The sequence below is a fragment of the Hordeum vulgare genome, chromosome 6H (genome assembly GCF_904849725.1).
Source record: "Hordeum vulgare subsp. vulgare chromosome 6H, MorexV3_pseudomolecules_assembly, whole genome shotgun sequence".
In the NCBI taxonomy this organism is placed as follows: Eukaryota; Viridiplantae; Streptophyta; class Magnoliopsida; order Poales; family Poaceae; genus Hordeum; species Hordeum vulgare.
The window spans coordinates 502,773,636-502,789,343 of NC_058523.1; the positions used below are offsets into that span (position 1 = coordinate 502,773,636).

Sequence of the window (15,708 nt, forward strand, 5' to 3'; positions counted from 1 at the left end):
TCAAACCAAACCTAGTGGATGATCTGTTTCATCTCTATTTACTGTAACAGGTGATGCAGCACTCAAACAATGATTAAATTTATCAAATTCTAACTCATCTAGCTGAAGAAAAATGCTTAGAGACAAATTCCTGGTTCAAAGAAGGAAAAGGCTGACCATGGAAAAGGTTGAGATTTATGTATGATGGATACCACACCCTCGCCAATGCAATGACTGTAAAACTGCAATGGTGATTAGGTGAATATATAAACCTGTAACAGAGATTTTCATGTTCAAGTGATAAAATCAACGAGCCAACAATCTTTCCCACAATTGTAGCAACCGATATACCATGATGAAAGCACATACAGCTCCAAAACAAACAAACAAAAGTTGTGTTATCCCTGCAAACTCCTAAAAGAGTTGTAATCTGGTACCTTTTATTTCACAATCCAAACCTAGCTGGATAAATGGTAGCCTCAAGCTCTGGGCATCATAAGTTAGTACTGTAGCACAATAAGTTTCTTCTGAATTCAGGTGCTAGCAGTGCGAATGCGGTAATAAGAATGAAACATTGCTGCCATTTAGATGGTTAGTGGAGATTCAAAGCATGTGAACCTACAGCAGGATCCTTCATACTACAACTTCAGCTGGCACTTTCCCTTGGCAAGCAGCTGCGTGTAGGCATCGGCAAGGCCTGGAAGAACATCCTTATGAGCATCTATATGCCTGCGCTGAAACGTCTCCTCGCCAGGCGTGACCATCGTGTAGAAGCTTTGATCTTTCTGAATCAATCCTTTCTCCTGGAGCAACTTCATGACATAATGCCGAGGGACCAGCCGGCACTTGAGGCTGTACATCAGGATTGAGGGCCTGGCAAGGATGTAGCTGGTGTCAACACCGACCACCTTGGTCAGGAACTCCTTAGCACGGCGGAGCTTCTCCCCAGAGATCCTCAGCACCATTGGGTTCCTCCTCACCAGGTTGGTCACCTCGGCCTCGGACCACCCGAGGATCTCCTCGAAGAGCTTGAGCTTGGCTGCCAACGACTCGGCCCCAAGGCCCGTCGTCGTGGTCACTGCCTCCTTGAACATGAGCGAACCGCGAGGCACGCCGAGCTTATCGGCGCGCTCCAGGATGGACCTCACGGTCTTGGGGCTGCTGGTGAGCAGCCTCGAGTTGGGCACGCACATCTTGACAATGTCGTCGGCACTCACCCCGCTCTCCAGCAGCAGCGCGATGTTGGGCTTGACGACCCGCTCGAGGTCCGACGTGAGGAGGTAGTAGTTGCGGCTGAGGATGTGGATGAACTTCTCCGGCGACCCCAGGAAGGGCAACCAGAAGTCGAGCTTCTCCTGGATTCTGAAGGAGCGGAAGACGCTGGGGGCCACGCGGAGGAAGGTGCGGACGTTGCTGTCGGAGAGGCCATAGCAGCGTAAGGTGGCGATGCGGACCTTGAGGGTGTTGTCGACGCTGCAGTTGAGGATCCGCGGGTCGCGGGAGACGACGTGGGCGATGTCGGCCTTGGAGAGGCGGATGGTGGGGCCGGCGAGGTAGGCGAGGACGGAGTCGGCGTTGGAGGCGGACTTGCAGTGGGAGATGTGCTTGGAGGCCTTCAGGGCCTGCTCCCGCGTGAGGCCGCAGGTGGTGACGAGGTAGTCGTCGACGACGAAGGGGGCCGGCGGGGCGTCGGCGGCCGCCAAGGCGGATGAGAGGGCGCGACGGAGGGAGAAGATCACGGGTGAGGCGGGGAGACGGAGCGAGAGGAGTTGCTTGTGGAAGAGAAGCATCGCGGCGGCGGCGGCGGCGGTGGAGTAGGGTATTGCAGGAGATTCCGCCGCTCCGTCTTTGACCTCTCGCGGAAGAGAACGAAAGGCTCTAGTCCAGTTCACTCTTGGGCCTAAAATGGCACCCACTTAAACCTACAAATTGTTGCTATTCTAGTAGTATTCTAAAAATATTATTCGGCCTAAGCTCAGATGCCTTGATCTTACACCCACTTATCACTGATTTCACTCCTAAAAAAATTATTCCTAATTTAAACCCTCAAAAAATTCAATCCTGATTTTCATTTATTTCTCAAAGGGAAGTTTTATTAAGAGGGTGACATTTTCTATTATAAGAGGATGGCATTTTTATTATAAGATGATGGAATCTTTTATTATAATAGGAGGGCGGTTTAATTTATAACATCATACCATCTTTTATTTTATTACAGGGTGTCATTTTTATTATTATGAGGATGGAATTTCTATTATAAGAGGATGGAGTTTTTTTATTACAAGCTAAGAGGATGCAATTTTTATTACAAGAGTATGTCATTTTTATTATAAGAGTATGGTATTTTTTATATAAGAGCATGATATTTTTATTTTATAGTAGGATGGGCATTTTTTTATTATTGCGGGGATGGTATTTTTATTATTTTAAGAGGAAAAAAATATTGAGAGGTGGCATTTCTTTTTACTTGCCCTTTTTCACACAAGTTTTTCAGGTGATGACTAAGAACATGTGTAAGTGCGTTATATCGACTAGAGGGGGTGAATAGGCGATTCTTATGAATCCGTCACTGAGGAATTTCCGTGTGAGAAAATTGCTAAGTCACGAATAGCTTGCAGCTGAATAAGTACTCACGCATAAGCGTGACATGACAAAAACATGATCATCATGATGAAATGAAACAAATACTTAGCGCGAGTAGCGTGATGAGGATAAACAGATGAAGAACAAGTGATGTGAAGAATTTAAGATGAGGAAATTGAGAAAGTCTTCAGTCAAATTCTTCAACCAGTAACGATCAATTTCATCAACACTTAAATGACAAAATAGAGGGGTTGAGGAAATAGAACCAGGTACTCGGTGAAGACAGTGATTTGATGACCCAGTTCCAGTTGTTGTAACAGTCGTACGTCTGGTTTGGAACGTCTTGGTATTTAAACCAAAGGACACACAGTCCCACGACACTAAGTCCTTACCGTATTCTCCTTAAGCTAAGGACACATACTCCGCGCCCAATACTCGTGGTAAGTCTTCAGGACAGACTTTGAAACCCTCACAAACTCGGTCACCCGGCAGTTCACAATTTACTGCTGGATACTCTAGACCAGCAACGCCTAACCGTGTGGAAGATGAACAGTCTTCAAAGGTAACAAACGGCGGTTCCACACACGAACAATGTCTTCACTGATGCTCAATCAAGTTGGTTTTTTGGGTTTGGGTTTGGCTGGTTGGATTTTTCCCTACTGATGATTTTCTCTCGAAGTCTTGAGAGGATGGGATGCTCTTAAAAGACAAGTGTCAAGTTCTCTCGCGGAGCAGCCAACCAGCTAGTGGTTATGGGGGCGACTATTTATAGTTGAGGAGCAATCCCGACATGATTTGACATAAATGCCATAATAATATGACCGTTATGTGGATAAGGTTTGGGAATGCTTCCTTCCCCCGCAACGGCGCCACAAAAGGGGTGCTTCCAGTTGCTCAACAATTAGCAATTGTCTTGCAATGGCCAACTAGCGTGTGGGATCGCGGCAGTTTTTCGAGGGTAGAGTATTCAACCCAAATTTGTTGGTTCGACACGATGGGAGTGAAAGGATATTCTCCAGTATTAGCAGTTGAGTTGTCGGCTCAACCACACCTGAAAGATTAGTATCTGAAAATAGGGTATAAGCAGCAAAGGTAGTATGATAACAACGGTGCTAGGAAAGAATCTGTTGATGACAGATTATTCCTAACTAAAGTATCAATGGCGCCAGAAAAGTATTGTAGCAGGTAGCAGCAGTGTAACGAGTAACAACAGTGGCAAGGAACAGCAGTAGTGACAGCAGTAACAAGTAACAGTAGTAGCAAAAGTAGTGGCAGCAACAGCAGGACAAAGCAAGTAACAGTAGCAGCAAGTAACAGTAGCAGCAACAGTAGTAACAGCAGCAGAGCAAAGCAAGTAACAGCAGTAGTGGGACAAACTCGTAGGCAATGGATCGGTGATTTATTGGATGACATTCATTATGCAATAGTTATAACACGGAGAGATATGTGGCTAGCTCCCGCTCGTCAATGTGATGTAGGCATGCATTCCGTGTGTAGTCATACGTGCTTAGGGAAAAGAACTTACATGCCATCTATTGTCCATCCCTCCCGTGGCAGCGGGGTCCAAATGGATACTACGGGATATTAAGGTTCTCCTTTTAATAAAGAACCGGACCAACGCATTAGCACTTGGTGAACACATGAAGTCCTCAAACTATGGTCATCACCGGGAGTGGTTCCGGTTATTATCACTCCGGGGTTGCCGGATCATAACACATAGTAGGTAACTACAACTTGCAAGATCGGATCTAAAACACACATATATTGGTGACAACATAATAATTTCAGATCTGAAATCATGGCACTCGGGCCCTAGTGACAAGCATTAAGCATGGCAAAGTAGTAGCAACATCAATCTCAGAACATAGTGGATACTAGGGATCAATCCCCGTCAAAACTAACTCGATTACATGATAGATCTCATCCTACTCATCACCGCCCAACGAGCCTACGAATAGATTACTCACGAACGATGAAGAGCTTCATGGAATTGGAGAGGGAAGAAGGTTGATGATGACGATGGCGACGATCTCCTTGATCCGGAGCCCAAAATGGACTCCAGATCTGCCCTCCAGGGCAAGAACGGGATGTGACGGCGCCTCTGGATCGTGAAACGCGATGAACTCTTCTCTCTTGATTTTTTCCGGGACGAAAGGGAATAAATAGCTCTGGAATTGGGGGCGGCAGAGCCACGTGGGCCCCACAAGCCTGGTAGCCGCGGCCAGGGGGGAGGCCGCGGCTACAGGGCTTGTGGCCCACTGGCCCGTCCCCTCCGGAGGATCTTTGCGCGAGTATTTTTCATATTTTCTAGAAATATTCTCCGTAAATTTTCAGGACGTTCCGAGAACTTTCATTTCTGCACAAAAACAACACCATGACAATTCTGCTGAAAACAACGTCAGTTCGGGTTAGTTCCATTCAAATCATGTAAATTAGAGTCCAAAACAAGGGCAAAAGAGTTTGGAAAAGTAGATACGATGGAGACATATCAGGGAACAACTGGCGCGTGATGCGACAATGGTCGGAACTTTCAAGCTATGAAAGTCCTCATGTCTCTCGTATTCCTCACTTGTAGGTAATTCGCACTAGCGAAATCCTAACTCTTTAGTTAGAGCAATTTTCTCACACACCAGAAGATCTTAGTCTCTCCCACTGAAGAAATTGACTAAAGTGTAAAAGATTTTCAAAGGCTTCACACGAAGGATTGGGTATGTGTAGGCATTGAGATGAGCATCACTTGAAAACTTTTTTTTAGTTTTACCTCGACCCCGTTTAACAGTACGGTGTTCCTATGGCTCAAAAGAAAGGAAATGAAACTACGAAAACAAAAGTCTTCACGCTTCAAAGTCCTCGCATCAATAGCTTCAAGGGCACCCCAATTTTCTCACTTTCAAAATCTTCAGGAAAGTATCAAAGTCTTCACTCAAAGACATTCATTTTTAGGGGTCGATATTCTTCGAATAACTCAAACTCCTGAGAGGCTTATAGAGCATGTGTACACTCACAAACGTATTAGTCCCTTAACCTATAAGTCCTCAATACACCAAAATCACTAAGGGGCACTAGATGCACTTACAACATGACAACTTTTCTGGCATATTTTCATTTTCTATTTTTTCATGAACTTTCTAAAAAAACTATTTAGTGGGCCTTTGGGAAAATTGGGGATCGTCGTGGCCTTAACCGTTGACGAGCGGGAGAAACGTCTACTTGAGAACCACCCCCTGGCAAACGGACACGTTCCATGGGAGGCTCCTCCTGGTGACCAGACGCCGGATATTGGGGTCCAAAAGAACAATCTCAAAGGGTTATATAACTTCAGAAAAATAATGGAAGGATTATCCAATTTAAAAAGCAAGAGAGTCAATTTGATCGATGGCTAGGGCTTAGGAGGGTCAGAGTAACCCTCGATTCATCACGACCGAACCCTAAGAGTTTGGCGCTTTGATGGATCATTAAAGCATCTCTAGCGGACCCCGTATAACCGTTGAAACTAGAAAATTCCGGCGACTATACAGGTTTGGGCTGTTTTTTCTGCCATAGTAGATACTACAAACGCAGCCCGACCCGTAAAACTTTTGCAGTGGCCCGTAAACGCGACCGCTCGAACGCTATTTCTGCAAGTTCGGTCACTGGATGAAGGTCGAGACCCTATCCCTCCGCCGCAGCGAAAAGCCCCCCCCCCCCACCTCACCACCGTCGCGTGCCTAAATTTCGCCACCTAGACACTTCATTCCACCGCCCTTGATGGCCAACTCCGGCGGTCGTAGGAATAACGTCCCCGATAGGGCTCATCGCGTCAGATCTGACGCCGTCCTAAAGCGCGCCGCGTGCCGGTACATGCAATGGGGCATGACGTCGCCGCCGTCGCTCCTCCGTCGCGAGACAGAGGAGTACGACCGCGCACGCGGCCGCCTCTTCTCCGACAGCTCCTCTGAGGCGTCGAGCTCGCGCTCCTCCCTCCCCTCGGTGAAGACGCAGCGTGAGGAGCTCCCGCCGGTGATGATGGAGCCGGAGGCCGAGGCGGTGCCGTAGCGACCTGCTCGGGGCGTCGTTGGACCGGAGGATTTCCTTCCCCCAGTGGAGGCGGATATCCTGTTGCCCGCGCTGCTCACGCGGAGTGCGCGGGAGGCAGAACAGGACCAGCAGCGCCGTCAGAGGGAAGAGGAGATCGACACCGTGCTCTACGAGCAAGGTGTCGCTTTGGCGCTCGTCTTCGTACACAAGCAGGAGGAGTGGCGCCGCGAAGCCACTGCACAGGAGAGCATCTACGTCGAGCTCTCCTCTGACGAGGACGATGGCTGAGCGGTGGAGAGCATCTACTACCGTACGAGCTCGACTCCGGTGAGCTCAATTTTGCGGAGTGCGATAGGATAGTTTCTTCGGTGATATCCGATGAGCTCGAGTAGGATAGTTTACCTCTATCCACCCTGTAGATCGTCTACTATGTAAAATGAACTATCAATGAAGTGTGCTTCCAATTTTGCCCGAAAATGCCTTTTTTAAATTATGCAGTTTGATTATACAAGGTGTGTTCTGCAGCGTAACATTTCGTCCCATAAAATGCAACTTTGACGAAGTGTAAAACGGTTTTGCAGGTTGTAAATATGCGGGGTCTGCTAGAGATGCTCTTAGTGCGAATTAATCATATACTGGTAGGAAACATTGTCGTCGATAGCTAGGCTACTCTTGATGACTCTGTTAATCTTGAAGCTCTGCAACTGCGATCTTTGACACACGATATGCAAGTGCGAGTGTGTGTACGTCTGCACGCATGTATGTGTTTAGTGTTTTATCATAAAAATGCTAGAAAAGAATCACTAACGGACTACCTATTGCAATTTTGTCAAAGTGATTATTGCACTAAAAAAAGTCCAGCGACCCCCTTAAACTTGTTACAAGATTCACCTTACAACCACAAATTTGATTTGGTTCACTTTACCTGTGAAACCGTGTACTTTACAACTTTCCTTCTCCTTTGACTAGTTTTGACATGATTGACTCCATTTTTGCCTTAGTTAGCAGTGCCATATCACATATTTTCTCTCTTTATCACATCATCTAGTTTCTCTCTTACGAAAACTAAAACAACATGTTTCTCTCAAACCTCATCTTAGTTGTAAGTAAAATTTTACTATAATGTTCACCGAATTATTATTGGTTTAATATGATTTTTATAAAAACCGGGTCTTGTCTGAGTTTTGGACCCAAAAGATTGAACTTGAAATTAAAACATGTTAAAGTAGTACATACATAATAGGCAATTATAAAAATATCCAGTAAATCATTTATAGTTCATGGACCAATATGGTGATATTTTAGATAAAATCGACATGGGAGGGTGAGAGAAAATTCTTGTCTAAGTTTGACGCTCAACTTTTGGGTTCAAAATTCAGACAACATTTATTTCTTCAGAGCGCCACTACATCGTGCATAATTCACTAGACAAATTATTGGAATACGATTTGAGAGAAACCTTCTATTTTTATTATAGTTGTGAGGAGAAAGAAATGACATGACAAAGGAGGAGAAAGCATGTGATGTGTCATCACTGACTAGGACAAAATTGGAGTCAAACATGTAAAAAACGGCAAAGTAAGGATGAAATGTTGTAAAATGGAAGGGTTTTCATAGTTCAGAGGGGTAAACTGCAAAGCAACGTTTGGGATTGTAAAGTAAACCCTAGAACAAGTTCATGGAGTGCAATGGACTTCTCTCATCACACTATGAACTATCTAGACAGGGCAACAGAGCATTATCCAACTTAAAAAGCAATCACTAAATAAAGTGCAACCTCTCGAAAGGTTATATACAGACTATTGGATGCTCCAAGTAGTTTGTATTTTTATTTAAATAAAGGTCGGCCTTTTTCTTAGAACTTCTTTGGGGATCATACATAATACTGAAATAATTCAGACTTGCTAATCCCACAGTTGCCTAGAGTTTTCATAAATCTCAGTCACCTAAAATTGCAACTTCGTTAGTCTAAACTTATACTTTCGAGATCATGCAACTTTAGAGCGAGTTTGAATCCATAGATGATATATGAAAGTTAGATGATATGTGAATTGGTGGATGTTGATCCAAAGGCTTAGAAAGTTTTTTACCTAAAAACCATAGAACAATCATACTGTGGTAAAATTTTCATTAACAATAAAGTATTGATGATAGATTCGAAAAGAGACTAAGCTGCTGGAAGGGCAAGCACATGTCTTGTGTAGGAAGGCTGATGCTGATAAACTCGGTGTTATCAGGCCTACCGGTGTTCCTTCTATCTTTCTTTGAAGTACCCGTGGGTGTACGAAAAACATTAGATTTCTATCGCTCTCGTTTCTTCTGGAAATGTGATGAGGCTAATAAGAAATACACATTAGCAAAGTGGGATATTATCAGCAGACCAAAAGACCAAGGGGGCTTAGACATAGAGAGTTTACAGGTTAAAAACACATGCCTGCTTAGCATATGGTTATACAGGTTGTCTACTGATACTGATGTGATATGGATACAAATTTTGAGAAATAAGTGCCTACAGTCTAAGTCTCTGGCTCAGGCCACTGCTCGCCCCAATGACTCACCCTTTTGGAAGGGGTTAATGAAGATCAAGGTAACTTTCTTTCAGAGGATAAAGTTTTTAGTTGACAACGGAACCACGACCAGATTCTGGGAGGACACATGCTTGGGTAATACGCCGCTAGCTTTATAATATCCTACACTTTATAATATTGCACAATGTAAGGAAGATTACATTGCGATAGTATTCCAATCAGGGGAGCACTAGTGGGAGAAATATGGAATGCCTAGATGCACTTGATCAGACGTTTGATGGATGTTGAACTGTCGGGGAGCAGTCAAATTTCATTCATGGGAAATTAACTACATCTGGTAGGTTTACGTTGAACTCAATGTACATCAATCTAATTAATTCTGGACCACTTTTGAGATCTTTACATATTTGAAAGATCAAGGTGCCGCTCAAAATTAAGATTTTCATGTGGTTTATACACAAGGGGGTTGTGTTAACCAAAGATAATCTGATAAGACAACGACGGATAGGCAGTCCTAAATGTTGCTTTTGTGATCAAAACGAAACAGTCAAACACCTCTTTCTTGATCGTCCATTGGCCAAATTATTATGGTGCACTGTACATATAGTTTTTAACATTACTCAACCAACCATCATTAATACACTATTTGGAATGTGGCTCAACGGAGTGGACGGAACTATAATGAATTATATCAGAATTGGAATAAGTGCGCTATTTTGGGCTATGTGGAACACGAGAAATGATCTTTTTTTTTAATGTTAAAGGGATTCACATTTTTTTGCAGGTTATCTACAGAGCTACAACTTGGATCCGTACGTGGTCGTTACTCAGCCATGTGGACTCCAGGGAGCTTATGGTAATTGGGTGCAACCGGTGGGAGACGGTTGCACGGGCTATCTTTAGCCGGTTTGAATGACGAGCTACTAATAGACTAGGTGTATGCATCGTAGTCTATTTGTTTATTTTCACTGGATGTGACAGTTCTTTTCTGCTTGTGAGTAGTTTTTATCATAGTTTGTTATGTATCCGAAAACTTAAGACTTTGTTTGGTCACTTGCTAATAAAATGACTGCATTCATCGATTTATGAAGAGGCCGGGGATGTGATCCTCCTTTTCCAAAAAAAAAAGAAGAAGTAAAGTATGTAAAACAAAAGTTACACGAAAACGCCTAGTCAACCAATGTCAGTTTTAGGTACCATAAATAGAATAAATGAATGCTTTTCTCAGTCGAGGACTTGATCTTGACTGCTTTTGAAGGCTTAGCTCTGATCTTTGTCGACTTCCCTTCTGTTAAATGATAGATCCATCCCTTCATGTGTGTCGGAGCTTGACGAAATATTTTATCATTTCTGACAGTCCAAATACTCTAGCATCCCATCAGAACAATATCCAGTGCAATATCTCTAGGAAGATTTTGTATCAGTAGACAAATCTCATGAAAACAGAAGATACCTCTGTTTCTTGTAGGTAGAATGTGATTCCAGCAGTTCATAGCAATCCCAGAAGAGATGAGTAAGGGTCTCTTCCACATTTTCCGAGCAAAGGACATAATTATAAAAGGCAAGGTGCATGGATTTCCTCTTAAGTAAATTGTTGGTATTAACTCTATCATAGAGGAGCCACAAAAAGACTTTGTGTCTAAGCATGTCAGAACATTTCCAAATATATTTGAAGATGTGGTGAGTCCTGCTGGGAGCAATGATAGTTTTGTACATCTTCATAGATGAATAGTGTTGGGTACGGTATTCTTCTTCCCAATACCAAAATGAGTGAAGGTTGAAGGAACGAGACCGCTCCCCCGCGTTGTCTCCCCGAGCGAGGCGACCGGGGGCTCCTCCCCCCTTCTAGCGCTCCCCTATCCCTCCCCCCTCCCCCCCCCCGCCGCCACTAGAGCGCGTCATCGGGCCCAGCCCACGTGGTCCAGGCGGCGGCAGGTCTGCCTTTCCCCGCGCGTGCAGTGCCCCTGGTCGGGGCGGTGGCAGCTGGCGGCAGTGTGGCCCGTTGGAGGTGGTGCCACGGTGGCTCTCGATGCGGCGGCATGGTCGTTGGTCGTGGGGCGGCGTGGTGGTGTGGGCGGCCGGCGGCGCCCACCAGGCCCAGATCTAGACCTGGGCCCGTTCAAGCCCCATCTGGGTTTGGGCAGGCCGGTGGCTCAACGTTCGGCGATGCTGCTCCCTGGTGGTGGGGTGAGGCGGCGGCGGTCTGTGGCGGTCGGTCGGCGAGTTACAGCGCGGGGACAGGGACTGTCCGGACCCATGTGGGCCCGGTCGGGCCATAGTGCCGGGCAAGTCCACGTCGTCATGTCCGGTCGGCTCCGCGTTGGCGGTGGAGGTTGTCCCCTCCCTCCGATCGAGCTGTGGCCGCTCCCATGTCCGTTGTATTTTTTCCTCCTCCAGGCCTTGTGTTGGCAGCTCCAGTGAGACAGCGAGGGTGGTTCGATAATTGTGGTGGCATAGACTAGTGGGCGGATGAGTGGGTAGTGCACGACGAAGTGTCTGGGATGGCGATGGTGGTTCTGGATCGGGAGAAATCCTTGGCGGCTTGCCCGGCATCGACGCGATGGCGCCTGCGGGCACCGCTAGTTCTACCTGAAGGGCGTCAGGGATATCCCTCCTCCACTACCCTCCGCGCACCAGGGGAAACCCTAGGACTTGTTCGGGCAACAACGGTGGCTTCGTCGCATTCCTTCTTGGTGGTGTTGTTTGGTGCGAGACGCTTCGAAATGCTGGGACGCAGTGGTACTTCTGTGGCGGGTGCATCGATTGCGGGTCTTCTTCTCCTTGTCAATCTGTCGATGTCAGCATTTGTTTCTCTTTTCTTTCTTTTAATTTTCTTTTGGCTTGTTTGTGTTGTCGTCCCAGCGAGTTGGATGTATCGGTTGGTTGCTTTGTAATACAAAGCGGGGAAACCCTTTTTTCGTCAGTAGTGTTGGGTACTCCGTACATATGTCCATTTATCCTTGAGGTTTTATTGTTGTCTTCTTACAAGATCAGCTTGAAGCATTATGAATTTCTCATGACCTTGAGTGGTGAGGGGTCTATGGAAATTCTCCTCAAATTTTTGGCTTGCCATAATTTGTTGAAGAGAAATGTTCTTATTGTTGGCAAATGAGTAAAGCTCAGGATATGCAGTGTTCAGACATTGATTATTCCAGTTATCATGCGAGAAGTGAAAAGTACCTGCTATGTGAGTTGTACAAATTGAGTGATGCTTGTATATGTGGAGAATACTTAGAAAGGTGACTGAGATATATAAATATTTCAGGCAACTTACATAATATACACTCCCAAAATAATTTTTTGCTAGGTCACATTGTGATCAGTGGCACTGGCAAGCATACTATGATGCTAGTATGCAGAAGCAAGCTACTCCTATTTAGGTTTAATGTATTGTGCACGGGCATTACTTTAGGGTTAACAACAACTAAGATATGCACAATAAGAATTGACCACTGTGTTAAACACTTTTGAAGCATAGCATCCTGGAATTTTGTCGACTTTTGGGCCAGCCCAATATATAATTTCAGAAAATTCCTAATAAATTCTAGAGGCTCACGCAGCCCATTTGTGCAAGGCAAGAGGTGAAAATATTTAGTCCCACATTGCTATTTTAGTAGGAGTTGGACCTCCTTATAAGGGAGGATGTTTCCACACATGTATGATCTTGAGAACAAGAGAGACATACACGCGTGCTCCTCCTCCACTGCCCGCTCGCCTCGTCACGACGCGCCGCGCCGCGCCGCGTGTTGCAGGAATGAGCCGAGCCGAACTAAATTTTTGCCACGCACGACTAGTATACGAAAGGTCACTCGGAAGCTGAACATTTGGTTGCTCTCTGTTCGTTTCGTCTCCCTCGCTCTCTTCGGCTCCCGTCGTTGGCCTGTCACCTCCTTCTCTTGCGCCTATAAAAGAGAGGTCGCTCCTCTCCAGAGATGATGCATCAAAACTTCCTCTCGCCACCGGTTCCTTTCTCTGTGCTGCTGCTACGTTCTTCCCCATCCTTACTTGTGGCGTCCACCGTAGGTCGGAACAGTAGGCCTCCGAAACTCCATCTCTTCGAGTCCTGTACGGGAGAAGGGCGATAAGATTTTTGGGGAGCGCTTATCGGGACTAATGGCTTCCATCACGAACACCGACGATCTCTTCCCGGACGACGACTACTTCTCCGACGTCGACCACCTCTTCGGTAACATGGCCAACGACAACGCCAACACCAACGCTACTGCTGCTGCAACTCAGTACGTACTCATGTTCTTTTTTGTTGAGTTCCTATCGCAACTTTTTGCTATAGTTTCACTTCTAGATATGTTAAGTTTCTGCTCATCACTCCATATGATGCCTTGTGTATATAGAACAGCTCTAAATATGTTCTCTTCTAGATCATATGTGCAACTGTCTTTCATTGTCTCATCTTTATATTCCATGTCTTGTTTCATCTATTTTATGATACCCATGTTTTCTCTAGTTTTTCTTTTAATAAAATCCTATGGTAAATTGCTCAAATTTCCAACAATACAAAACCCTTATTATAGGCAATTTACCCCGAGTGGTTTTGCTGCTTCCATGAGACCTCCTATGTTTGAGGGTGTCCACTATAAGAGGTGGCGCGTGAGAGCTGTTTTGTGGTTTCAAACCATGAGCTGCTATGACGCCACTCTTGGCAAACCTAAAGGAGATCATGATGCTCAACATGAGCTAGCTTTTCAGAAAATGGATACCTTGTTTAAGGTTGCTCTCTTGAGCATTCTTGGTGAGAAAATAGGTGATGCTTATGCGTCAATTGATAATGGAAAAGATATATGGGATGCACTTGAGGCCAAGTTTGGGGTCTCGGATGCTAGCACTGAGTTGTACATCATGGAACAATTCTATGACTACAGGATGACTGAAGAGCGCTCCGTGGTTGAGCAAGCTCACGAGATACAGTCATTTGCAAGAGAACTTGAGCACTTAAATTGCATGCTACCGGACAAGTTTTTTGCCGGAGGCATCATCACTAAACTTCCTCCTCCGTGGAGGAACTTTGCTACCTTACTGAAGCATAAGAGACAGGAGTTTTCCATTCTAGATCTCATAGGTACTCTTGATGTGGAAGAAAAGGCGAGAGCAAAAGACACACGTGCTCGAGGCATTGAGGGAGGTTCTAGTGCCAATCTGGTACAGAAGAAAAACTTCCAGCCCCACATTTTCAAGTACAAGGGCAAGTTTGATGGTAAAGCAAAGTTCGATGGGAAGAACAAGGTTGTACAACACACCAACTTCAAGAAGAAGAATGACAAGAAGAAAGGTGTTTGTCATGTGTGCGGAGATCCTGATCATTGGGCACCTAACTGCCCTAATCGTTATGACAAGCGTCAACATGGGAAAGGCGAGAAGTCCGCTAATGTTGTCATTGGTGACACTGACGTGGAGGATGCTGGGTATGGTATATTTCCCACTATCCTTTCAGTATGTCATTTTCCCGATTGGTTGATCGACACGGGTGCTAATGTGCATGTATGCGGTGATATTTCCATGTTTTCATCTTATCAGTCTGCAGGGACTTCCACCATGCTGATGGGCAACTGTTCAAGTGCTTCTGTTCGTGGTGTTGGCACGGTCGATCTGAAGTTTACTTCGGGGAAGGTCGTGCGGCTAAAGAACGTGCATTATGTCCCCTCCCTGAATAAAAAATCTTGTTAGCGGATCCCTTTTGTGTAGAGATGGCTACAAGCTTGTCTTTGAGTCTAATAAATTTGTAATATCCAAGTATGGAAATTTTGTTGGTAAAGGCTATGAGTCAGGAAGCCTGTTCCGTTTATCCTTGCCACACATTGGCAATAAAGTTGTTAATCATGTTTACAACAATAGTGAATCAAATGTATGGCATTCACGTCTTTGTCATGTTAATTTTGGTTGCATGTCGCGACTAGTCAAATTGAACTTAATCCCTAGCTTCACCACCGTCAAGGGATCTAAGTGTCAAGTTTTTGTGCAAGCCAAACAACCTCGTAAGTCTCATACGACTGCCGAAACGAGAAATCTTGCACCACTAGAGCTCATACATTCAGATCTATGTGAAATGAATGGTATTTTGACAAAAGGTGGAAAAATATATTTCATGACACTAATTGATGACTCCACTAGATACTGCCGAGTGTATCTTCTGAAATCTAAGGATGAGGCTTTGAAATTTTTCAAGATCTATAAAGCTGAAGTAGAAAACCAACTTGATCGAAAGATCAAGAGGCTTAGGTCCGATCGTGGTGGAGAGTATTTCTCAAATGAATTTGATTCTTTCTGTGCAGAACATGGTATAATCCATGAGAGGACGCGTCCCTATTCACCTCAGTCAAATGGGATAGCCGAAAGAAAGAACCGTACTCTAACTGATTTGGTTAACGCCATGTTAGACACATCGGGTCTCTCCAAGGCATGGTGGGGGGAGGCAATATTGAATGCATGTCATGTCCTAAACCGAGTTCCCACAAAGAACAAAGAGATAACTCCATTCGAGGAATGGGAAAAGAAAAGGTTAAAACTCTCTTATCTACGAACCTGGGGTTGTTTGGCGAAAGTCAATGTGCCAATTCCAAAGAAGCGCAAGCTAGGACCAAAAACT

The 15,708-nt window shown here is 45.1% G+C and overlaps 1 protein-coding gene across 1 annotated transcript; it reads right to left on the minus strand.

Moving 5' to 3' along the window:
• Positions 1–246: 246 nt before the first annotated feature.
• LOC123403210 lies at positions 247–1,887 on the minus strand. The gene has a single exon (XM_045097160.1). The coding sequence runs from the start codon at positions 1,767–1,769 to the stop codon at positions 618–620; it is 1,152 nt and encodes a 383-aa protein (XP_044953095.1). The 5' UTR covers positions 1,770–1,887; the 3' UTR covers positions 247–617.
• Between the last annotated feature and the right edge of the window lie 13,821 nt (positions 1,888–15,708).